This window comes from Pagrus major, chromosome 5, assembly GCF_040436345.1.
Source record: "Pagrus major chromosome 5, Pma_NU_1.0".
NCBI lineage: Eukaryota > Metazoa > Chordata > Actinopteri > Spariformes > Sparidae > Pagrus > Pagrus major.
In genome coordinates, this window is record NC_133219.1 from 23,613,027 (window position 1) to 23,636,905 (window position 23,879).

General features: G+C 42.5%; 2 protein-coding genes across 2 annotated transcripts in view; both read right to left on the bottom strand.

Moving 5' to 3' along the window:
- Positions 1–363: 363 nt before the first annotated feature.
- On the bottom strand, positions 364–9,569 carry osmr (oncostatin M receptor). Its single transcript, XM_073465965.1, has 17 exons — positions 9,461–9,569; positions 9,216–9,370; positions 8,907–9,060; positions 7,108–7,380; positions 6,829–6,958; positions 5,880–6,028; positions 5,570–5,703; positions 5,337–5,478; positions 5,143–5,228; positions 4,798–5,017; positions 4,228–4,401; positions 4,045–4,146; positions 3,068–3,226; positions 2,780–2,932; positions 2,585–2,690; positions 2,410–2,491; positions 364–1,665 (listed from the first exon to the last, which is right to left on the bottom strand). Exons 1-17 carry the CDS (start codon positions 9,546–9,548, stop codon positions 1,291–1,293), a joined length of 2,682 nt encoding a protein of 893 aa, XP_073322066.1. The 5' UTR covers positions 9,549–9,569; the 3' UTR covers positions 364–1,290.
- A 165-nt stretch (positions 9,570–9,734) lies between these two features.
- LOC140995842 (rho guanine nucleotide exchange factor 28-like) overlaps positions 9,735–23,879 on the bottom strand; it is a 39,457-nt gene continuing 25,312 nt past the window's right edge. The window contains exons 16-39 of the mRNA XM_073465964.1: positions 23,461–23,503; positions 21,285–21,408; positions 20,394–20,538; positions 20,086–20,141; positions 18,797–18,854; positions 18,109–18,232; positions 17,199–17,329; positions 16,964–17,104; positions 16,210–16,460; positions 16,007–16,132; positions 15,780–15,897; positions 15,349–15,603; positions 15,187–15,263; positions 14,915–15,093; positions 14,677–14,774; positions 14,366–14,557; positions 13,605–13,736; positions 13,330–13,463; positions 13,197–13,244; positions 12,603–12,707; positions 12,287–12,451; positions 11,475–11,726; positions 10,989–11,364; positions 9,735–10,804 (exon numbers count right to left, since the gene is read on the bottom strand). Of these exons, the coding sequence (XP_073322065.1) occupies positions 10,620–10,804; positions 10,989–11,364; positions 11,475–11,726; positions 12,287–12,451; positions 12,603–12,707; positions 13,197–13,244; positions 13,330–13,463; positions 13,605–13,736; positions 14,366–14,557; positions 14,677–14,774; positions 14,915–15,093; positions 15,187–15,263; positions 15,349–15,603; positions 15,780–15,897; positions 16,007–16,132; positions 16,210–16,460; positions 16,964–17,104; positions 17,199–17,329; positions 18,109–18,232; positions 18,797–18,854; positions 20,086–20,141; positions 20,394–20,538; positions 21,285–21,408; positions 23,461–23,503 (3,515 nt within the window). The 3' untranslated portion in view covers positions 9,735–10,619. The remainder of the gene's footprint in view (positions 10,805–10,988; positions 11,365–11,474; positions 11,727–12,286; positions 12,452–12,602; positions 12,708–13,196; positions 13,245–13,329; positions 13,464–13,604; positions 13,737–14,365; positions 14,558–14,676; positions 14,775–14,914; positions 15,094–15,186; positions 15,264–15,348; positions 15,604–15,779; positions 15,898–16,006; positions 16,133–16,209; positions 16,461–16,963; positions 17,105–17,198; positions 17,330–18,108; positions 18,233–18,796; positions 18,855–20,085; positions 20,142–20,393; positions 20,539–21,284; positions 21,409–23,460; positions 23,504–23,879) is intronic.

Sequence of the window (23,879 nt, forward strand, 5' to 3'; positions counted from 1 at the left end):
GTAGCTGCATTGAGACAAATATGTAGTGTAGAATTTCTGATTTAACCACTGAAGAAGTGCTGTAATTACAGTCTACACTTCATATTATTTACTTTGTATACTTAAATATGAGATACAACTTTCAAAATATCCATCAGCTCTGGTGAATGTATAAAATCAATTGAATGATAAGTCGTAGATTGTTTTTTAAATTACTTTCTGTGTGAAAACATGAGGCATTTTTGCAGTTCAATAAAACTGAAATGTACTTCAACTTGCATTAGTCTAAAAAATTAGGAAAAGAAAACCAGTACTGTCTTCAACACTTACAGTAGATCTATTATTTTACTGTATTGTGATGTCACATGTCCAACAGATGGCAAAACTAGATGAAAATGCGTCAAAATCAGCAAGATCATAGCAATACTTTATTCTAACTTGGATTAGCCAGAGCAAGATCATACTCACACACATGGGTGCATTGTTCTTGGATACAATTAGAGTAACACAGTCGTTAAGGTAACAGATTTCGTGCTATAAACAGGTTCTGTGTGTTTGATGGAGCTGCAACAATTAGACAACTGACTCACCTCGGATGCCTTCGAAATGACTAAAGCACAGATTTGTTTTTAGCACCTGGAAACGCACAAAGCAGTAGCACGCAAGATAAATACCTTCACAGGAAATTACAGTCACAACAGACGTTCTGATCATAAGTTTATCACAGTAAAAACAGACTTCTTACCCGTTAGTCACTGATGTGATGAATTCAAGGTTTACAAAGAAATATTAACCACATCTTCTTTAAACTGTTGAGTCACTGAAGCTGATTTTTCCCCCTATCATTATATAATTCATGCATGGTAGCTCCTTCTACCTTCAATACAAACATTGATTTTCAGAAATCTGTTTTGATAACACTATACAAGTGATACAAAATGGAAAAGTTAATAAAAGATGCACATGTTCAGCTTCCTGATTGGCACTACCAGTTGCATCCTGTAGATAACATCTGCAGTTGCTTCACAGTTTGCAGTAAGTGTGTTTTTGAGTCTACTTTCACTGAGATTGTTTTCGGTCTCTGTTCCTTCAGAGTAGTTTAAAAGACTCTTAAGATCACCTGTCTTGTGCTGTACAGACAGAGTGCTGTGATCAACTCTGCAAGCTATTTTTTCAACCACATACAGTGGGTTAAAATGTGGCATAAATACAAAACCTTATTGTATTTTTATTAGAGAGATTATGTCAGATTTTACAGTATTTATCCTCTTTAGATGCAGAAATTACGCAGGAACGTGTTGGTCTTCATACTCATACAGTATCATTGGAGATATAACCATATTCAACACTGCATGATTCCTGCAGACTCTCAGAGGGTTCATAGATTTCACTTAGCCTGACTTGTGCCTCAGACAAATCCTCCTCCAAGGCATGAAAATAAGTCTTGTTTGTGACGCATGGTACTTGGTGAAGGTCTGCTCTGTCCCCGAGCAGCACTGTGACCGACTGTGGACGGTATTCATCTCGCAGCAGCAGGCAGGACTGTGAACCAGGAGAGGGCAGTGTGCTCAGGGGTCCAGCGACGCTCAGTGTGGTTGGTTCACTCAGAGGAGGTCTGGTATACACAATCTCAATGTCGCAGCTGCTGCACTCATCCACCCTCTGAGACTGCAGCCATTCACTGGTCTGTGCAAACATGCAGAGAGGATTATGATAATCAAAACTAGATTCCTGTGAATTATATAATACCAGCAGGTCCATACTTGTAAGCTTAATGACTCAAAAAAGGTAAATTGGCAGAGAAACTGATCTATGCAGTTTGCCACAACATGGATTTCCAGAGGGCAGCTTTCTGTGTTTCATTTTAATAAGACTCAAGACAAATGTTTGATATTATTTCTGCTGAATGGAAGGTTTTTTTAAAATCTGTAGTGGATCATGGTCATTGCCGTTGTCTGTTTTTGTCTATTTCAAGAATGGAGGTGATGAGTAAATGCTGTTGTTGACAATATATGAACGAGATGCAGGTTGACTAATGCTCACTACTTACTTTAATGTTCTCAAGCCCCTTTATAACAACATTTTACTGGCTTTTAAAGCTGACTAATGTCTTGCTTCATCGGCAAAACACTAACCAGGAAATTCAATTACTGCAAGTAATTTGATCATACAGTATCTCTGTGTACTGATGAGCCACCTGATTCACAAGTGTGGACAACTAATGCCATCGAGTAATAAAAGTCTACAGAAGCCCTGAGAGACAAGTGAGGGGGAAAAAAATCTGGAAAATATATACTTAGAGGTGTCATCATATACAGATACTGACAATAAACTGATAACTGATATTAAAATATGAAATATTTCAGGTTAGCACATAGTCTTCATTTCCTCTCTGTGTAAGATTCGACTATTTCAGTATTTTATCCGCACCTCATGCAGGTAGCTGTCTAACTCAGGAATTTCGATGTTCATACCAGCAGGATAATCAAATATCCCCTTCAGCCACTTGAGCCTGGAGGAGAAACAAAAAAGAAGGTGGGAGAGAAAAAGTCCAGTCTATGTTCTGCAGGAATTAATGTTTAAGTTGAGATTTAAAGTTACTCACGTTTTACTTTGTGGCCACAGGAGAATGGTGCAGCACAGCAGCAGCAAGATTGGAGTCAGTATCTTGGCCAAGTGAGCAGAGTCCATGTGAGTCCAGGGCCTGTGCACTGGAAATTTTTAAACTATTATTCAAGAGAGAAAAACAATAATAAAATCAATTGATATTGTTGTATTGACAGGATGTTATGGAGCTCACAGTTGGTTTTTGTCCTGATGGTGATGCTGGCAGGTTGTCCAGGCCCCCCCTTAGTGAGAGCGCTCACAGAGAAAGCATACTCTTGGTTCTGCTGCAGACCATCGATGGTCACAGACTTCCTCTGAGGGTCTGCCACGGTCACGTTGAACAGATCTGGACGTGCACAAGATTCTTAATGCCTTGTTTCATCAGAATGTAAGAGTGACTCACACCAGTGTTTGAGATTGCCTCTAACGACCACATGAATTATCATATTGTGGAACAGTGAAAGTTTTCCTCCACACTCACGTGAAACATGACTGAGCTGTGTATCCGATGCTACTTCCTGCACTTTAACCAGGTAACCAGCGATGAACGCCAGATCATCCACATCATAACGCCACTCCAGTGTCACAGATGAGGAAGTACTCTGAACAGGCTCAACCAGACTCAGGGACTGCACACATTCTGAGGAAAAGGAAGTAGTTTTGAGGAAGGAACACAGAATTACTTAGAATTATTTTCCCCTACTTGTGTGAACCTACTCAGACCTTCTATGTGACGCCTGGATTGTTGTGCTGATGTCAGAATCTGCTGCAAAGCCTTCAGCCTGATAGCAGCTGGCTGCTGTGTCTGTGTGTTTTTATACTGATGTGGCGTTTTTCACTAATTTCTTATTAAATTAAACCCAGTGTTCTGCTCACTAAATATAATTTGCATTGCCTTCTTGTCTCTGCTCCCGCCCTGCTTCATCATCTCTGTGTATCTGACAAACAGGAAAGATGCACATAGATGACATCTGGAGGATGTCCTCATTCGAGCCTCTGACGAAGACATCCTGTCTTGAACTTTAGCTGCCACACATTATTAAAAGTTTCATTTCTCACCATGTGCTAAAGACCTCATCTCTGCTGCAGTGTCTCATTGGCCTGCCTGTTGAGGCACCAGTTCTGAGACATTTTAAACCCTTCTATTATGTGCCCATTAGACCAGCAAACACCTCATAAACCTCAGGAAGAAATATTGTGTCATGGTTATCAAAAAAGGTCCCAAACACAAGACAGTAAGGCAGGCAGGAAGGTAATAAAAAGCAAGCTTTGTTAACGTGGGGCTGAATCCACATACAAAGAAAGACAGACTTAAATACACAAGGGCCAAAAAATCACTTCACATGAGGATAAATTCTGCAAAATAAAACAGGAAACATCGAATCTGAAAACCAAAACCACGGCATATTGTTCTCACATGTGCAAAAATACACAAACACACATCAACATAACACTCACTGGGCTCTTGTGAATATCCAGTCTGTGTCTCCAGTAGCCTGTGTCCATTTTCTGTGCATCCATAGATATTAAATGTGTACCTACAGACTGCTTTGAAATCTCCTGCGAACAAAATAATGAAAGCCAATATAGGTAAAACTTTAAAGACGCACATACAGTGACCGCTAAAGGAGAGAAACTTACTAGCAGGTAGGAACAATGTGTTGTTCCCCTCTGGCACCTTCATCCACCTCAGAGTACAAGGCACTGTGCACCACTCCACAGTATAGCCACAGGTGGCGCTGTCCTGCTTGTCCCAGGACAGGTTAAAACCGGAAGCTGTGCCAATGCTGAACCTCTTCTCCACTGGGTGGATTCCTATACAGAGACACATATTTCAGACTGTGGTGATCAACCAGAAAGGAAGCAGAAAAACTAAATCCACAAGCAGTTCAACAAAGAATAATCTAGAGTGTTGAATCAGGTGTGTTGGAGTAGGGTAATTCATCTCACTGTTACCCCAAGTTTCTTTGTCTCACATTTAACCTTACAATGAGTTTCTTATCACCGTATGATGATCACGTAAAACAGCAGAAATCCAAGCTAATCGTCTGCTACATTTAGCAAAAGTCTGTTCATACATTTTTGAGACAAGCAGCCGATAAAGAGTGAGACACACAAGCTTAATAACAGCAAAAACTGTTGTTTGAGGAGGTGATATTTCCAGGAAAGTAAGCTCAGTAATAGCGAGCTGATTCCACATGTGTTACTCACCTCCATCATCTCTCTGCGGGATGGTGATGTGGGCAGTGAAGGTGAAGGTGCAGCTGGTACGGAGAACAGCCTGGACACTGAAGTCACACTGTCCTGGACCGATGGAGAACTCTGCCTGGGTCTGTCCACCGTCCTTCCGCTCGGTCCAGTTTTGACCTTCCTGCGACCACTGAACTAAGTAACCTTGGATGTTTGTAGAGGCAGCTGAGCCAGAGACATGCTGAGAACAAAGGTGTGATGACGTATATGTCCTTAATTAAACCAGACAGAGTTTGCGTGCTGTAGCGCCAATAGTTTAACCAAAGTAAAACATTTGGAGGAAAAAAGACCAGGTTAGAATCTTACTGGAGTCCAAAATAGAGTAACCTGACGGCTGCTCAAGTCTGACTGCTGCTTTATTTTCCTCCATAAATCCAAGGTCACCAATGGACCTGAAGAAAGAACATTAGTTTTAGCCTGAAAGAAGCTTAATTATTTTGGCCTTGACTTGTATCTGAGTATGTACCCTGTATACATCATACTATCCTGGTAACACTCACAGGTTGTGAAGGGTATGGGCTGTGTCCACTCTCCCCAGAGCCTGCCGTTGACAGAGCAGCGTACCCTGGTGGAGTAGCGGGTACTGGGAAGCAGATGTTCCAGTTTGGCTTTGCAGGGCCCTCTCACACTATTGCAGCTCAGCTGATACAAGCACACAGGAGGTTAACAAAAAACACTGAAATGTCCAGCAGCAGTAATTCTGCAGTCTGAATATTTTAGTTAAACTGGTCACCTCGGTGGTGCTGCCTGGATCTGCTGTGACCTGACAGAGGAGGTTCGGATGGGTCAGGTTCCCCTGTACGAACCAGGACACAGTGGTTTCCATCACCCCGAGGCTCACTCTGTCCCACTCCACAACAGGACGCACTGATGGCAACACACACATGAAATCCACACATATGATAAACACACAGCATTATCAGACACACATCTAAGGGCAGATTAAATTCGTTTGTGCATGTTGTTTCAGTCTTTAGGCTTTCGTATCAACACCATATTCTATGTGTTCCATATTCTGTTGGAGTGTTTTCGTGACCTCTGACCTCTGTCAGAGATGTTGAAGCTGTAGCTCTCTGTTTCCTCTCCCAGCGGGTCCTTCACCACCACCCTGATGTTGTATTCCTCCAACTGTGGGACGGCCAGGAAAATACAAGTCGACGGCTTGCAGTTGATGGGAGCCCGGTCGGAGTTCCTGTGTTTTCAACAACAAAGAACGGACATCTGAACGTGACGCCCGCTGCCCCAGAAATACTTTTTCCAATAAGCTTAAAATGTGAAAGAAGCAGCTGTAAAACTCTTGATAAGATTTTTGAGCGTCACAACCCCTGCAAAATGACTAATTTCACGATCAGAATTTGAGCCACTTGCTTCGACAACATTTACCATTAAATAGTTTTATTGTCATTCAAGTTAGTGGAGGGCAAAACCAGAAGTTAGCTGCACGACAGGCAGAATCTAGTGTGCACGCTCTACAGGCCACACGATATGGAAGCTATGCAGAAGATCCAGGTAATTGTATGCTCAGGAAGTCCAACTTTTTAGCAGCTGTAATAAGAAGCTGATGCAGAAACAGAGTGGGAGGTGCCTACTCAGGCCTGTAAGAGCTGACCAATCAGAGCAGACTGGGCTCTTTGGGAGGGAGGCCTTAAAGAGACAGGCCGTTTTTTCTGGTAGACACCCAGAAAAAAGTGTGAACCTAAAAAATGTGCAGAAAACGGGGCCTTTCGACAAATGTCAATTAATTATGATTCATTTTCTACTAAACTTCATAGCAGGATAACATAGAAATGTGTTGTTCTTATAGGTTTGCCCAACTGAGAAAAGAAAAGAGAAAAGAGAAAAGAGAAAAGTAAGTTTGTACACATGGCAGTATCAGAAGGAGCTGGAAGTTCATTTCTCAAAGCATACATGCTGTGCTTAATGGGCCAGTATTCACAAAAACACTCCCATCTACAGCTGACATTCTCCATGTTTGGTTAATATGCGTCTTACTCTATGTGGAGGGTGATTGTTTGCTTGTTGAGTTCATACAGATATTGTTCTCGGCCTGAATCCCAGGTACAGTTGACAGCCGTCATATCTGTGGTCACACAGTTGAGGTCTCTGGGCTTCTCGGGAGGAACTACAGCACGCACGCACCCGCACACACACACACACACACACACACACACACACACACACACACACACACACACACACACGCAGTGAATAGGTAATGGTTCTTTGTAAAATAATATTAAAAGAATGTAAATAATAATAATTGAAACTTACAGCTGACGTAGTTCAAAACACGACTCTTCTTGCCTGTTGAATCTCTGCAGCTGAGTGTGAGAAATTTAATGGCTCTTTGTGGGATGGTCAGGTTGACCACAGTGATAGCCTTGACCCTGGCTCCAACACTGATAGGAGTGTGCTGGTTGTTATCGAAGGTAATGTTGGTGATATCGAGTCCTCTTGGGGGAACACAGCAGAACATGGCACTGGTGCCCTCTCTCAGCACCCTCTGGTAAGGGAACATCTCGGTCTTATCCTTTGCGTGGACTCCTGCAGGTCACAGAGTGCTACAACCTTCACTCACTGCCATCTCTATTTGACTGTTTCCAAATTGTCTTGATGCTCAATGAACAAAAACCTTAGGTTGCTATTTTTGGCCCTCCTGAATCCATCAGCATTTAGTGTGGAAAGCTCAGCCCACTGCCATCAATTTTGAAAACTCCCCAAACCCCCCAAAACCTTGGGATGATTTTAGATTCTCCTATTAAATTTGCCAAACAGATCAATTCTGTGGTGAGAGGCAGCCTTTTCAAACTAGCCTTAGCAAAGGCTAAACGATTCTTTTCATTTGAAGATGCTAAAAACGTAATCAATGGCCTTTTGACCTCCCTCATTGATGACTGTAATTCCCTGTACATGGGAGTGAGCCAGTCTTCCCTCTCACATCTGCAGTGTGTGATGATCGCTGCTGGGAGGTTTTTAACTGGTTCCCATAAGCGTGAGCATATTTCCCCTGTACTTGCCTCCCTCCACCGGCTCCCTGACAGTTTTCATTTTGTTCATGTCAAAGTTTTTAAAGCACTCCGTGGTTTGGCACCCTCTTGTTTATCTGATCTTTTAATTCCCTAAACCCCATCAAGACCACTCAGGTCCTCTGACGGATCACATCTGCTCATCCCTCTGGCTCGGCAGAAGCTCAAGGGCAACTGCGCATTCTCTGTTACAGGCCCTGAGCTGTGGAGCAAACTGCCCCGCCACATCAGATCCGCCACCTCTACCGAGTTATTCAAAGACCCACCTCTTTTCCTCCTTCTGATCAATCTTAAGCTGCTATTACTTAATGGGCTCTCAAAATGGTTGTTTTTATACTAGTTTTTCCATCACTCAGGGACTTTATCTTGAACATTTATCTTTCCTTTTCTACCTCATTTTCTTTTGCCATTGTTTGTAAACCGTTTTGGTCAACGTATATGTCGTTTTAAATGTGCTATAGAAATACATTTTGACTCATCTTGACCTGACATTTAGTTTTAGTTTTGAACATTTTATAACACACATTAAAACTTAACACAATTGGCCAATTTAAACGCATGATTTCAAACGTCTGCGCTTGAATGTGACTGTTTTTCGTTGCGTTTTGTTTGCTCCCTCCTTGACCATTTCTCATGTGTATTTATTCTGTTTTAAATGTACTATTACTATCAGTGAAAATGAGGGTATGACCTCAATGCTTTTTCAAGATTTGATTAAATAAAGATAATTATAATGCCACCACAGATTCTGAATAACAATGTAACCCATCCAAACGGGTCACATTGTGCATTGCAACATACATTTGCAAAGATTGCAACGGACCAGTAGCGGTTGAGCAACAATGATATAAAGATTGGTGAAAGGGAAGATAAAACAGATGGAGAGCTCCCTCACACTGATAGAACGGAAACTGGTGCTTCTTTGATGTCACGATCTTATCAGTGAAACTGTGAGAAACTGATCTGAACTTTTCTGTTTGGTTTGGTTTTACTCATGCACTTATAAATGCATATAAGAGTCATGGTACAGCAGCATCATCTCACCACAGTTGGTCCTCCAGCTGCTCCACGGACTTGGGAAAGACTGGTTATAGAAACGTCGAATCCTGACTGAGTGATCGACACACTCCAGAGGCAGATCGGAGGTCCATGTCCACGTGTATTCGTCTGAATCCAAGGAAAGTAAACTCACATTTCTCTGGAATAAAAACAAGGAAAAATAGTATATACATTTCACAGTTTATCAGCATAGTAAATGCAGTCAAAAGTGGAATAATCAATACTATAAAGTAATTGAAATGCAACTACATAAGGATCCTTTAAACAACATGAAATCCAGGCAGCAGTACTCACACTGTAAATAACGGTGTGGTTTTCGGTGCGGCCGATCTGGACCTCATAAACGTCGCCAGCTAAGCCACTGTGGTTTACCAGCCAGCTCACCATGAGGGTTTGCTTGTCACTGATAGCCTGCAGATGACTGATGCTCGGCCTTGGCAGCTGCCAAACTGTCACATGGTGCATGTAATGTATTTGAGGTTACAGGGCATATTTGAAGAGTTTTGAAAAGTGGGAGAATTTAAGTGAATCAAACTCACCAGTCTCCGAGCAGAATCCACTTTGACCCTCAAAAAGTATCAGATAAAACCCAAGCAGGTTTATCAAGAGTATTCTGAAACTTATCATCCTCCTGATCGAAGCAGAATCAGTGATGTGCTGGTCATGCACTGCTCACACTAACTGAAAGTCTCATGAGTCAATGGGTAATGGCAGCCTGCTGACTATTACTGCATGAGCATTGCGTAATAATACAACATGAGAGGTGTGAATATAAAAGTGATGTTTGCAAAAAAAAAAAAAAAAACACAAATGTTCGCCACAATAATTTTATATACAGCACAATATCAATATGGCACATCACAGTTCAGATTACAAGATTACAAGAGAACACATATCAAACAAAATATCATTAATGTCGACAGTGCATGAAGCAATTTACACACAATAAATTATCAGACAACGAGGTGAACAGAAAACATTCTTTACACAAATCACTTACAGTATCAGATAGCAAGATTTTTGGCACTTAAGTGAGAAAAATAATAACAGGAATATAAGTTCCTCTTCCAACATAGTGTGCATAGGTAGCCTTTCCATAAAACTATACATATATTTAATATTTATACAATGATGTCAGTATATTTCTACGTCTTTAAGATGCTCACAATCCCTTATAAATATTAATTAAAATCACGTAGCACTCTATACATAGTTTGGGGAAGGGCTCGATTGGCTTCTCAAATATTTTCTTTTAAGTGCTCAAATAACAGCAACACACACTTCTGTCCTGATTTCCTGCTACTTTAGGTCCCAGTGTTCGGGGCACAAAAGTACCTCTGCCATCAAACAAGTGCAACGGATACTAAAAAAAATCGTAGAAGTAAAAACATGGGGAGTACGAGTATAAAAGCTGATTTATAAAGAATTTCTTTGCTAAAAGGCACGATGGTTTCATCACACAGGAAGAAAATGATTCATGGCCGCCACATACACTGATAAAGGCACGTGTACTGTATCTGTGGAGACTTCCTCCCTGCAACTATTCCCCTTACATTCGGTTCTTAATTCAATGTGTAACCATCACATTAACATGGGTGCAACGAGTACATACACAAACACATAAAAGCAACAGATATATCATTGTCGGTCCAGTTTTATGTCAGGCAGCTTGCATTGCTCGTTTCTTTGTAACGATTTTCAGAGATAAACAATGTTCTCCTCGCCTGCCTCCTCCCCGTTCTGTCCTTCCAGGGAGAGGTAAGCCTGCGGGGGGAGGAGGGGGGTAAGAGAGGGAGACGAGGAGTAGTCGTCCTCATAAAGTCCTGTGACCTCTGACCTCCAGGGACCTGCCCGTCGCCTGTCCAATGATGGGCTGAAGTCTGCTAGAAGGAGAATGAGGAAAAAAACGCTTTAGGAAAAGATCTAACTTTCTCTGTGTGCCCAGTATAGGATGCAATTGATCAATATGGCTGCATGTCTTTGTATGCTGTTCAGGAACCTCATTACAGAAACTTCATGTGTCTAAAATCCTACCGAATATAGGGAAGGATTATGGGAGGAACTTACTGTTGTTGGTCCTTTGTGGCTGTGCAGTGACCCTGCTGCTGAAGGGGTGGATGGAGTCATTCAGAGGTTGGGTGCAGCTGTGGTTGTTACTGTAGTTTGGGTATGTGTGACTGTCTGGAGGGTGTTTGCTGTGTGCCTGGCTCAGCAGGGTGTTGAGGCTGTTGTAGAGGCTGGCACTGAGGCCAAGGTTGGCGGTGTAGCCGGAGCTGTGCAGAGGGCCGTCTGGGTTCTTCCTCGGCACAGAGAGCAGCTGGTGCTGGTTGTTGTTGGCGGGCTGGTGGAGGTGGTTCTGCTGGAGGGAGGCGAGTAAAGCCGACTCGTTCTCGTACACCGAGCAGCTACCATCCAGGCTGCCAGAGCGGCTGTGATTAGACACCTGGGACATTGAAACATAATTAAAAAACACCAGAGCAGACATTTTCATCTTCACACCCCGTATTCCTCACCTCCACATGCCTGTCTCTGCTCCCTCCCTCATTTTCTTACCTTGTATCCATCCAGTGGTATCGTAACAGGCAGGCTACTCTGGCGGTTGTGCCTCCAGCTCTGCAGTAGCCTTTGCTGGGCTTCAATCTTCTCCTTCTCCCTCTCCACACTCCTCTGGCCCTCCCTCAGTCGCTCTAGATTTTGCTGATACTCCAACATCTGAGCCTCCAGCTCCTCGCGCTCGCAACGCAGCCGCTCGGCCTCCAGGAGGCACTGCTGCTCTCGCTGCTCCAGCACATTCTCCTGCTCACTCTGGAAACACATAGAAGATGTACATCAGAAAGTGCAACCACTTATTATCTCCTCCTGTGGTTATGATACTTTCTACAGTACCATTGGGGTGACTTTGAACATGTTTTACAGAGTATTAGATTCAAAACGGTTCACAGTTTTATGTGAGGTATATACGAGTAATTACAAGAAACCAGATAGCTTTACGTACAAACAGAAACTCCCACACACGTTTAAAGGAAAATGATGTTGCAACATTTTATCATGAAATACCATCTGACCTTCACGGCACAGGAAGTACTAAAGATAACTAAGAGAGGTGAATTCACGGGTCACAGGTTCTGTTGATCTGTGACAGCCCCCACCTTTTATTTCATGGAAATCGAATTATAATCTGTATGACTCTCTCTTATTTAGTCGAGGGTAAAGCCCTTTCAAATGGTGTTTTTAAAAAAATGATTTCTATTTAAAAGCTCGGATTTGGATGTGATATGAGAAACTAGCACAGACATATGGGTAAGGCCTTAGTTAACCACAAGATTTCAGTGAGACAAATGAGAGAAAATCAGCATGAGGTTTACCTGTTGTTTCTCTCTGGCCAGACACTCTTTGTCCCAGCGCTGCTGCTCCTGTTTCAGCTTCACATGGAGTTTCTGCACCTCATCCACTTCTTCTTTCTTTCTCTCTACACCCTTCTTATCTACTTCCTCTTTCTTCTTATCAATGCTCCTCTGCCTTTCCTGCTCCTGGATAACAACAGAAACCAGTTTAAACTTTCTGTCATTATTTAAAAAAAGAGGCAACTGAAGTCTGACTTCCTCTGAACATTGATCTGCTAGTATAGGCCTGCATGTAGTGAAGATATTTATTTCAACAAGATTATCATGTGACTGATACCAGACTGTTTTGGAGGGAGGTGATCGTCCGGAGCTGAGGTCTTTCTCCTTCCAGGAGAAGGAGTTTCTGGACTTCATGGCAGCTGTCCTGGAGGGTAACGGCAGCCTGCCAACACAAGGAGGAGACAACTGATCACACACCTGTGTAACATAATCATTCTCAATTTAGCGATGGTGGACCATTTGATCAACCAGTATCTTGATAATTGAATCTGAATCATTTCGAACCCCCTACGAATCTGTTAAAATGTAAATTTCTAAAAAGTTGTAAACATAAATCTTTATAAAGGAAATTCAATGGACTAAAACACAGTTATTATAGACAGATTATATATTTGCTATTCAGCTAAATTAAAACTTTACTGTTTTGTTTTCTCATATAATACATTTAACAAAAAAGAGAGAGCAGATGGATCACAAATTAAAAGGTGAAAGAAACAAGATTTTTAAGGATTCAAAATAGAAGCATATGTCAGAAACCAACCCAAGTAATACACGCATATTTATTATCATTTTGTATTTAATGTGAATCCTGCCCTTTCACAAAGCCAAACATCCACTTGTGTATTCAGTCACAGATGTGAAACCTGCTCACCTGCAGACTATAGAGAAGCTGAGTCAGACTCTGGACGCTCTCTGCAACCTATAGAAAACTGTGTTACTACAGACGAACAGTAGTGCATATTCATTTTATTAACACTGCTCATGGGGAACTACAGCAGTCGAACCTTTAACAAAGTCCCTTTGTTGTCTCCTCTTCTCAGCTCGACAGCAGAGCTCCACAGCGCACTGTCCAGCCCCGTCAGCTCGCTGTCTGATCCAAGAGAGGTGGAGCTCATACTGAGCGTGCTCAGATAATCCGCTGTGGCAACAGGAACAGAAGAGAGGGCCCAGGTCAATGTGACTGCCTGGCCTGCACATATTAGGGGATGCGGTTCACCCATTTTGAAGTAGTATCGTCACAAAATGACATTCAGATATTCAGTGTATGTTTGTGACTCACGTTCAGAGGGAGACTCCTGGATGCTGCTGCCGTGGCTGTTGTAGCTGCAGCCCTCTGGTCCTCGGACAGGAGAGCTTTGACTTTGTACAGAGAGGCCATCACGAGCCTGCAGGATGGTGATCAGGTTCTCTGCTGCAGAGGAAGCAAATATCTTTTAAAACTCATGAACAAGACTTCTGTGAACAATTCTGGCTATCCAATGCTAACCATGACAACAACATAAACCTACAGTTTGCCATATAACTTGTATGTTATATGTTGTGTGTTGTTTTTCCTTTCCTACTTTGAAAGCTGCCTCTCACTTGATTGAAAGTCTTGCACACTGTCACAAGAGCTTTCTCTTATTTTAGTTCACGCTGAGTTGAGCTATGCAAGGACATCACTAAACTCAACACACAGATAAGAATGATAAAGGCGCAAGTTGTCCAGCCCCAAAAGACCTTTTTGTATAGCAGATATCTTGACTTTGTGAGAGACTAATAAAATTACCTAATAAAATTAATGATTGCATCATTTCACTTAAGTGTCCCTGGAAGCTCTAACACAGTTTGTACTCACTCCTTCAACAGGGGACCTGAAAATTGCCAAAGTAAATGGTGTGCAGCCATTGTTAATGTTTTAAGTGTTGCTGTGCCTTTCCAGCCATGACCACGTTTTATATGAATCATGAATCATAATCATCAGCTATCATTAGACTATAAGCATGTCCTTGTACTGATGCAAGACTGCAGCATTTGTAGCCACACAGCAGCTTCTTTTACCTTCTCTGAGAGCAGCTGTGAGCAGCGAAGAGGCCTGTCGTGGCGCCTCGCTGTCTGTGTCAGGTTGTACCAGCAGATGGCGATGTGGTACAGGCTCTGGCGAGCGGAGGGTTAACTCTGTAAGCTCGGCATAGAGCTGTAACTTCTCCTCCAGGCTGTTGCAGATTCGCTGGTCCTGACCCAACAGTGTCTCTACACAAAACAAACACAAAGATTAGGACTTCTTCATGGCTCTATGAGAGAATGATGAAGATGATGATGATGATAAACTGATTAAAAGTTGACTGGGAAAACCTGAAATGTTTTCTTACCTTGGAACTTTGTTATCTTCTGAACTCTCACTTCTGCTGCTCGCCTGGCCTCCTCTGTCTCAGCACTCCGCTCCTCCTCCTCCTCTTCCTCAGGACAACTGCCAGGTGGACCAGTAGGTTAGATAATGAGTAACACACACACATGCACACATTAACCAGACACACACACAGATTTTGAATAGAAGCTCTGACATATAAACACTTGCAGAAACAAACACTGTCTACTTGACACACACACCTCTCTACAGCTTGTCGTATGTGCCTCATCCACGCATTCCTCTCGTCTCTGGTGTTGGTGTGAACTTCGTACATCTCTGGTCCCACTGAGGAGGCGGAGATAAGGAACATCCCTCGCTCCTCGTTGGCTACTTCCCTAACAATGAGCTTCTGCAGAGGGATAACAGGAGGCTTCTGGTCCTGAAAAAGCAGATATAACCCATGAAGATGAGTTGAGGGATGGAGAGAAATGAACAGACAGCTGGACAAGGTGTTCTTCAGGTCAAAGCTTACCACAGCAGCAAATACAAAGCGCTGATCTTTCTCTTGTAGGAAAACCAGAACATCGGTAAGCAGGAGAGCCAAAGTGTCTAAAAAAAGAAGAAAACAAATACATGTAGATTGGTTGTCTGTTAAACTCAAAAGATCTTGTGGCGCAGATGACCACGCACACACCTTTTAGACGTCCCGTGGCAGTCTTCCAGTAGACCAGCCCTTTATGTCGTAGATCCCTGTGTTTGCTATCCAGGTCCTGTTTGCGAAACACCTTGTCGTTCTTCAGCTTGGCGAAGCTCTTGTTCTCCAGCCGAGCCAGCACTTCCTGCAGCTCCTGACACTTCTCGTACTTACTGACAGTCAGGTCCACCACAGTGATGACGTCACGGATCTGAGCCAGGGCACTCGACAGGTCAGAGTGTTCCTGACTTCCCTCTGTTGGGGAAAACAGGCAACACAGAAATCACATTAAAATAATAATAAACTGTACAAAACACTGTTTTCCAATCAGACAGCAGAACACACACATTATGTATTCCACAGAATATGTAACAGACTTATGAGTTGCATATTTTCATGGTTTTGTTTAGGACACAGTCGAGCTGACGTACCCTGAGTGTACTGTAATATCCTCTCCAGCAGCACTGGGTACTTGGTGATGCGCTGAGTGACCAGCAGGATGAATTCTGGCACCCCTCTTCGTCTGACCAGAGAATTATTGCTCTGTTGCTGTGAGCAGAGAAGTAAACACCACAATGACGATCTCTTCAATAAGACATTTCATTGTAGAACCGTTATTTTAAATGCACAGGAGGTTCTCCTGGTTGCAGGAGCTTACTTTGACGAAGTTTTGCAGTTTTTTGTTTTGTTGCTGCAGCTCTTTGAAGACATTGACAGCCTCGGTGTGATGGCTGCAGAACTCTCCGTACACCTGCTTCATCTTCTCTGCATTTTCATCTGAGAACTGAGAAAGAGGCCGTAAGACACTGACTATTGAATATGTATCTGTGTATTCATGCGCATGAATGCACCTCCACCAACCTGCTGAAGCAGTACATCTCCAATCTGATGGATGAGGTAATTTCGGGGGTTCTCAGGTTGCGTTGCAGCCTGTCGGCGTTCCTGCAGCGCTCCAAAGAGGTTTCTGTGAAAGAGAAGCAGGGGGTCCAAGCAGGGGAAGATCCGGGCCACACTGTCCCAGTTGAGCTGCAGCTCCTCCAGCATGCCTCTCCTGAACACCTCCGACATGACCGTCAGGGTTTGTATGTGGTGCAGCTCTGTCTGCATCAGCTCTATATGGGGGCATTGAGAGTGGATTATGGGCACTGAAATAAACGTGCATGTTTACAGGTGCAGATGGTGGAAATGATGTCACTGATTGAAATAAACTTCTGTGAACAATGAGCTTACCCTGGCAAACCAATGTTTGGCTGAATCCTAGCGGAACCACAAAAGGTAAAAGTGGCCTTTTAATGGCTTCGGTAGCTAATTTTAACAAATTCCTCCAAAAAAGACATTTGTGTAATAATCTGTCATGTGGGATTCCAACTTGGCAGTTTGCACAGTATGTCTGCCAGCTAGCAGAGCTTTTTTTAGTCATTTTGATCAAGTCTAAGCCAAGTCTCAAGTCTACATCTCTGCTAGAAAGCTATTACTGTAGCCTGAGTACTGAAAAAGTGGTTCTTTGGTTACACCCACTGAGGTTTGACTCAATTAATGGGATCTTCTTTACAATTACAGACACAGCATGCACAGCATATAATATAAAATACTGTGTTAAGAAGAGCTGTCCCACCATAAATAACATCCTGTCGTTTAACGGTGCGCCTGTCGTGTTGCCTGCAAAAGTCCGGACTGACCGCCAGACTCCAGGACTCCACCTCAAGTCCAAGCAGGTCAGCTGACAGGTCGCTCAGTAGAGAAGCATCAACAGTATCTGCAGGAACAAAAACACAATCCACTGTACACCTTTTCTCAATTTTATGTGTGTGTATGTATGACAGATTATGATGTAAGCTCGTCTTTCTCACCCTGTGTGGTGATCGGCGGCTCTGTTGACGGGGGAGTCGCTGTGACCGGAGTTCCCTCATCAGACAATGAGCTGTTCGTGAAAGCTGTCACACTGCACTCACTGTCCGCCCCTGCTGCATCACTCAGTCGTCTGCGCAAAACAAAAATAAGTTAGATCTGAACATGGACATTTTTTAAGATGAAGGAAGGCTTCATTTACTTAAAGGGACAGTTTGCCACAAAATCAGAAATATATATTTTTCCTCTTCCCTGTAGTGCTATTTATCCATCAAGATTTTTTTTGGTGTGAGATGTTGTACATCTACTTATGGACAAGAGGCTCGTGCTAATGACAGCACAGGATGTAAACAATAATGGCATCCTCCTTGGCTAGGCTGTAACATTAGCTTAGTTAGCTTAGATATCTGGCCTCTCATTCATGAGTTGATGCAGGACTCCTTCTGCGCAGGGATACAGCCGGTGGGTGTAGTTTGGTGGAAAGAAAATAGTTCCAACATTAAAACAGGTTTTCTGGTTTATCTTGAGTAACTGGGTAAAGATTTCTGAAAAGAGACGTTGCTGCTGAGTTTTTCAAATATCATTTTTTGGGACTTTAAGCACTACAAGCCGAGTGCCATCAAGTGCCACTTTATTAGAGAGGGAAGACATCTCAACAGCCGATATCCCCAAAACTCAGTGACTCACACCAAAACAATCTAGATGGATAAACAGATTAAAAGTTTCCACTGTTTGGAGTCTGAAGTCAAGTTGTACAACACAAAAACTCACTGAGATCGAAAATAATGAAATCAGCTTAAAGTTAAACTTAAAGTACGTTGGCCTGTAGAGTTAAATATGGTCACATTACAAATGTAACAAACATCCCTCTGATGTATTCATTGATGTACAGTAGTGACACTGCCATCCTACCTGCTGTCTATAGAGATGGAGAGGCTTTTGCAGAGAGGGGCGACTGTTTCTTTCTTCTCTCTGGTCGTGGTGGGAAGTGAAGCGGAAGAGGAGAAAATGGCTGGAGAGTTGTCTTTCACAGAGTCTGGAGGGGAGACCAGGACAAGGAGCAGGAAGAGGAGTCAGTCACACCTTGGAGGCTTTCCCGTTCTACAAATAAATACTTCCACTGTCTGTTTTGTGTTCAGATGCTTTGTTTACATCTTTGATTGTAATTGTAATTGGATTATAAAGCTGCAAGGAGGTCTGCGTTTCTCATCCTTCGTTATTTGACTGGACACTGAGCCTACAGTTGTGACGACATGTAGCAATTGAAATTGAATTGTAGCAACTAGGTTTGACTGCAACACACGCTCAATACATCAATAAATAAAATAATCCTGTCGATGCAAGAGAAACACTCAACCTCTGTACTCATGCACAAACACACATAAACACAATCCAGGCCAGATCCCCTGCTGAGATGGATTAAAATTTAACTTTTTTTCTTACCAGGGAAAGAACAACAGGGAAGAGAGGGAGTGGGGGGTGAGGAGCAATGGTTTTCTCAATCTACTACAGGAGAAACAAGGGAGGACAGGTAAGAACTTAATCAAAGACTAGGGGAGGACAGTACAAGGGGGGTGACATGCCGTAATTTCTGACTCACTCTGTGGGAGAGACAAGGTCTTGCTTTTCATCAGCACTGCATTCCTTTCCTGCGGCTTCTGAGGAAACACATAATCATATTAACATCAACAGCTGTAAATCATCCTGCTTGTGTTTCAAATATCAGATTGTTATGATTGTAACCCAACAAATTAATTCAATACTAGAGGCTATTTATGCCGAGGCTAGAACATTAAAGAGCCGCCCCCTCAGACACTCTTGTTGTACATCATCAGTTTGTGATGTTTGTCACATTCCAGGAGTTCCTTTGTCACCAAGTGTTGGAATTTACTCTTCCTGTTGTACCGGCTTCCTCTTAACCTGCCTCAGCTCACTGGTTTATTTATTTCGTTGGCATTTTGCCTGTGTTAGGCGGCATAGCCAAGTGAGAGAGGAAGCACAGTAACAGATTTGTAACATTTCTAATGTGAACTTACTGCACTGGGAACACTGAGTGGGAAATCAAAGGTGATCACTAAAGTGTAGAGACAACATGAGAGTAACAGATTTTCAGTGAAGAGACTGTTAACTGTGTACTTAAAGGCAACCTGTGGAGTTTTTGACCACTAGAGATGCTATCAAGAGATGTTTGTATTATGCAAGCGCACAAGGATGATGATGATGATGCAGATGGACAAGCTGGCTGTTGATGGTGTGACGCTTTTCTACCATTCAACACTTAGTTGAGGTAACATGCCATTAACAAAGGCAATGAAAAAGAAGACTGAGCTAGTAAACATATGTAAACAATGCAGGACTAGAAACATTTAAAGAATCAGCTCAGCAAATATATTATGAGGACTGAAAGGCACTCATGTTTGTGACACACAAAATGTAGTTTTTGTTTGTAAATGTATCTTTTGTATATACAAGAAACCTCCACAGGGCAGCTTTAATTTTCCCCAAAATTAATAAACCTCTTCTAGAGCCACAAAAGATATAATTCACCTGTTTGCATACTGACCTGTATGCGTAAAATTGGTAGAATGCCCCTTTAATGGTGAAAAAACACCATCTGAGAGATTGTCTGCCTCGTGAAATCATGCAATATTTTAACAGAAGCCCAATGTGAGTCTTAGATTCTTGGAAATAACTCAAACTGACTGAGGATTGTTTGTACCCTGGCTGTTATCCATGACAAAAAGTAGCCAGAGACATTCATCGTCTGTCCCCAGCAGCTGTTTTTAATGTTCGTAAAGTAATTTAGAGTAAGTACTATCACTTGAAATCATTCATTATTCCTCCTTGTTGGTTTTGAGACCACATGAGTTGCGTGGTGTTGACAGTTACCTTCCCACAGGCTGCGACAGAATCTCTGCAGTTTTTATGGACATTCAGGAAACAGTCTACAGACAAAGGCAGATGAAATACAGGTTAGTTAACTGATAGTAAACAAAATTAACACATCTCTGAGTTCAGTGTCAAACAGCCCTCCTCCTCCTGATCCATGTTGACTTTGTGAGAGGAAGAAAAATGACTTCACTTCAACTGCTAAACAAAACATCAAGGCAGCACGTGCTAGGAGATTTACAAAAACCCCAAACAGTTCTGCCACCACAGACATCGAACAACAACAGCACTGACAGTACAGCACTTACTGGAGCACTGCAACAGCTCTTTCCCAGAAACAGACTTATCACAGGCCACACAGAGAGCGGGACCAGATGGAGACACGGGAACAAACTGGTGTCCGTTAGCGGCTCCTGACTTCTCCTTTCCCTCCTTCATCTCTTTCCCCTTCACCTGCAACATGAGTCATAAATATTTTAAACTCACTCATTCATCTGACATTTACTGCAGTTAATGCCACAACATGTGAACCACCAAAGTAGAAATAACGTGACTCCGAGCAGCAGGCAGGAAGAACATATAGCGATCGTCTTCTTGCTGAAACACACCTGTTAAAGTGCAGCTAGTGGAGATAAAGGGGCCTCTGAGCGAGCTTTTCTGTTTACTTTGTTAAGGTCCATGGAGACTGGCTGCTGTTGTGGGGGATCCCTCTGTGTATGTGTGTGATAGTGCAATGTTTATTTTCCTATCAAACTTCACAAGGAAGTCTAAGAGTGCATGTTTGTTATTTGACCGTTCATGTGCATCGTGTGTCTGTACATACATGGAAACATGTACTTGAACACACGCGCACGTGTTTATGAGATCAAAAATATACTATGGAATGTGTTTTGGGTCCTCACGCTGAGTGGAGGGGGGTCTACGCATTATGTAAGAGGATATTTTCACTGTGTCCCGTTGCTAAGGCCAGAGGAGAGGGAATTTTTTCCCTGGCCAAATAAAGGCAGTGTGCACAGACAATGGCTCCCCAGCACAGGAATCCTGACCTGGCCTGTCTGAGAGGTGGTAAACCTTTTACTGTGCTACTCTGGGAGGCCTTTTAGCTCCGGCTTTTTTATATAAAGTTCAACTAAAGGAATTCAAGCATGCAGGGGAAACCTTAGCCAGCAGGAGTCATATTTTCCACTGTGTTGCCTCACCTTGGTCTTGTTACGAGTGCTCGACATCCTGCTCTTGAGGAAGCTGAAGGTCCGGCTTACTTTGTACTTCTCGGACTCGACCTTAGACGGGATTATGTATTTGTCCCACTCCTCATCCTCGATCCTGTTTAAGTGTAAATATTATAGTCAGCAATCATTGCAACTTCTCCTTTTTACTTTGGCCAGTGGAAGACTGTCGCATTCAAGCCCACCATGCACACTCTTGATAAAACTAATCTTTACTTTACTACTTTTAACATACAAGACGAGCTGGATTGGCGTCATGCTGGAATGAAAGAATGTCCAGACAGTCTTCCAGGACCCCCAGTCTACAGACTATTACTCTTAACAACATGCTTGGCATGCTTGGAAGTCATTATGGACTCTAGTGGATTCTATTTATAGTGTGACCTTGTCAAGATGCAATTAATAACGTGTCAACTATTGACAGCAACTTATGCTCGTTACACTTAACATTCCAGGTCAACAGTGACAAAACGTAAAGAAGAGAAACATGCAATGTCACATGAAACCTGTACTATGTCTAGACATAAAAGGTGTTAATATAATCTGCTGCTGAAAGTTCATACATGACCACATACAGCTGCAGAGAATCCATGTGGTTAATGGATGAGTTGGGGAGCAGTTTTACGACAGGGGTTAGAATGAGTTAAGCCACACATGCATGGCTGTGAGGCCATTTTGGTGAAAAACATACTCTTTGAGGAACTCTGTGAGGGTAAGATGTTGGAGTGATGCGCTGCTCTCCTCCTCTGCTGACTGGGCCCGCTTACGGAAACCCAAAACCCTGCATGGATATAACACACCTCAGACCAGGTTTGTGTGTTTGGGCTCATCAGGAGACATCAAGATCACCTAAGATTAGAGTCTACAGACCATTTCTGGGCTCAATAAAGTGTGTATGGAAATGAGGGATGACTACAGGTTTTACATGTGGATAGTCACATAGATGTTGTTTAGGTAAACCATATAATGTAGTAGCCAATTGCTTAAAGGTATACTTTGTAGAATATGGCCAGAATTCGAAGGTAGCACCAACATAGGAGGCAGCATATCCCCAGAGTAACCGACAACTGCTGCTCTTTGCTAGCTACCTTTGGCTAATTAACTCCTGGCTCAGTTAGCTGTAGAGCTGAGGCCCTAGACTATTTTCTGGATTGAACAAAGCCTCCAAGAATGACTGAGGTCAGTTTGAGAACAGGGGATACATTACAGAGGTGATTTACAGCAGCTCTGACCAAGGCTATGACTTCAGGGATGACAAGATATTTTGGGACTTTGTTTTGTTCATTAAACACAACACAACTGAGTATAGACAGCTTTGCCATAACGTCAACACTGTTGATTCTTCAAACACCTTTGATAATGTTAACTTTTTAAATGTTTTATACCAAAATTCTGGCCATATCTTACAAATTGCTCCTTCAATGCAGAGGCAAAATCCACATTTTGTAAACATTCTATGGATATTGACCTTGTGAGGGACGAAATGGTCGGTGAGTTTGTTCAGGCTAGTGTTGTGAATATTGTAGTATTAATATGATCTATTCTAATGCAATAATCTGATGATCTAATACGATAATCTAATTGCCTAATATGATCTTTATAAAATGTTTCCTCTGTTAGCAATGCATGGTTATTAGCAAAATGTATTAGCACGTGATACATTTATGAGGCAGTGAGATGAAATCAGCTGTAAAATGAATATGGATGGTGGCAGATATGAAATGACAACAAAATAAGCAAAACGAGTCACATGGTATGATTGTCAAGCAAATGTTAATTCAGTACACCTGTGATCTATAAGCAGGATACATACTACAATATGTACACAAAGCAAATTAAGTATCATTGATGTTCCTGAGGTCTGGAGTCCAGGAACAGCCTGAGATTTGTTGTTTACTCAGGGTTATTTTGAGGTTGCAATCAGAGCGTATTCTGGCCCTCGGCCTTGCTACAGGAAGTATGTCACATCCTGCACACTCAGACCCCAACCACAAGCTTTATACTGGGGATACACATTCAAACGCACACATACACACATGCAGGCCCAGCTAGGCCAATCTCAAACTGCTGGTCAACACTGATGCCTAAAAAAAGGGAGGAACATGTGAGCACAGTTGAGTGTATGCTCATGAAATGACACTAGTTTTACCTCTTTTCTCTGGGAGTCTCAGTCAGGCTGAATGCTCTCTGCTCTGTAGGGTAGAGTAACAAGGACAGGCAGATGAGAAAGGCAGAAATACATGTCAATAAAAATGAAGACATTATTGCAGATTAAAAGTGAATCAGCCCAGAGCATAGAAAACCACCATCCCCGATCAGAATTGAGTTAGAAGCAAATACAAGAACCCCTGAAAGAATCTGGATCCAGCCGACCCCAACAGAGAAAGAACAAACAAAGCACAAGAGTTTTGCCTTGAAAAACCAGATGACACCGAATATGGAAAATTAAAACCAAGAGGGAAACAAAATATGTACCCGAGTCGAAACAAAACAGAACCCTCAGAGTAGAAACAAGTCCTCCTCCAGATGATCTATGAGAGTTACGTAGAGAGTATTTTTTCCAAAGCC

What these genes read in the sequence shown, in the direction of transcription:
- osmr (XM_073465965.1), bottom strand. Translation starts at nt 9,548, where the DNA reads ATGATAAGTTTCAGAATACTCTTGATAAACCTGCTTGGGTTTTATCTG. An exon ending in TGGATATTCACAAGAGCCCA is followed by an intron (nt 3,227 to 4,044) that starts GTGAGTGTTATG and finishes CCTTTTCCTCAG; the next exon opens with AATGTGTGCAGTCCCTGAGT. An exon ending in CTGTGGCCACAAAGTAAAAC is followed by an intron (nt 2,492 to 2,584) that starts GTGAGTAACTTT and finishes TTTCTCCTCCAG; the next exon opens with GCTCAAGTGGCTGAAGGGGA.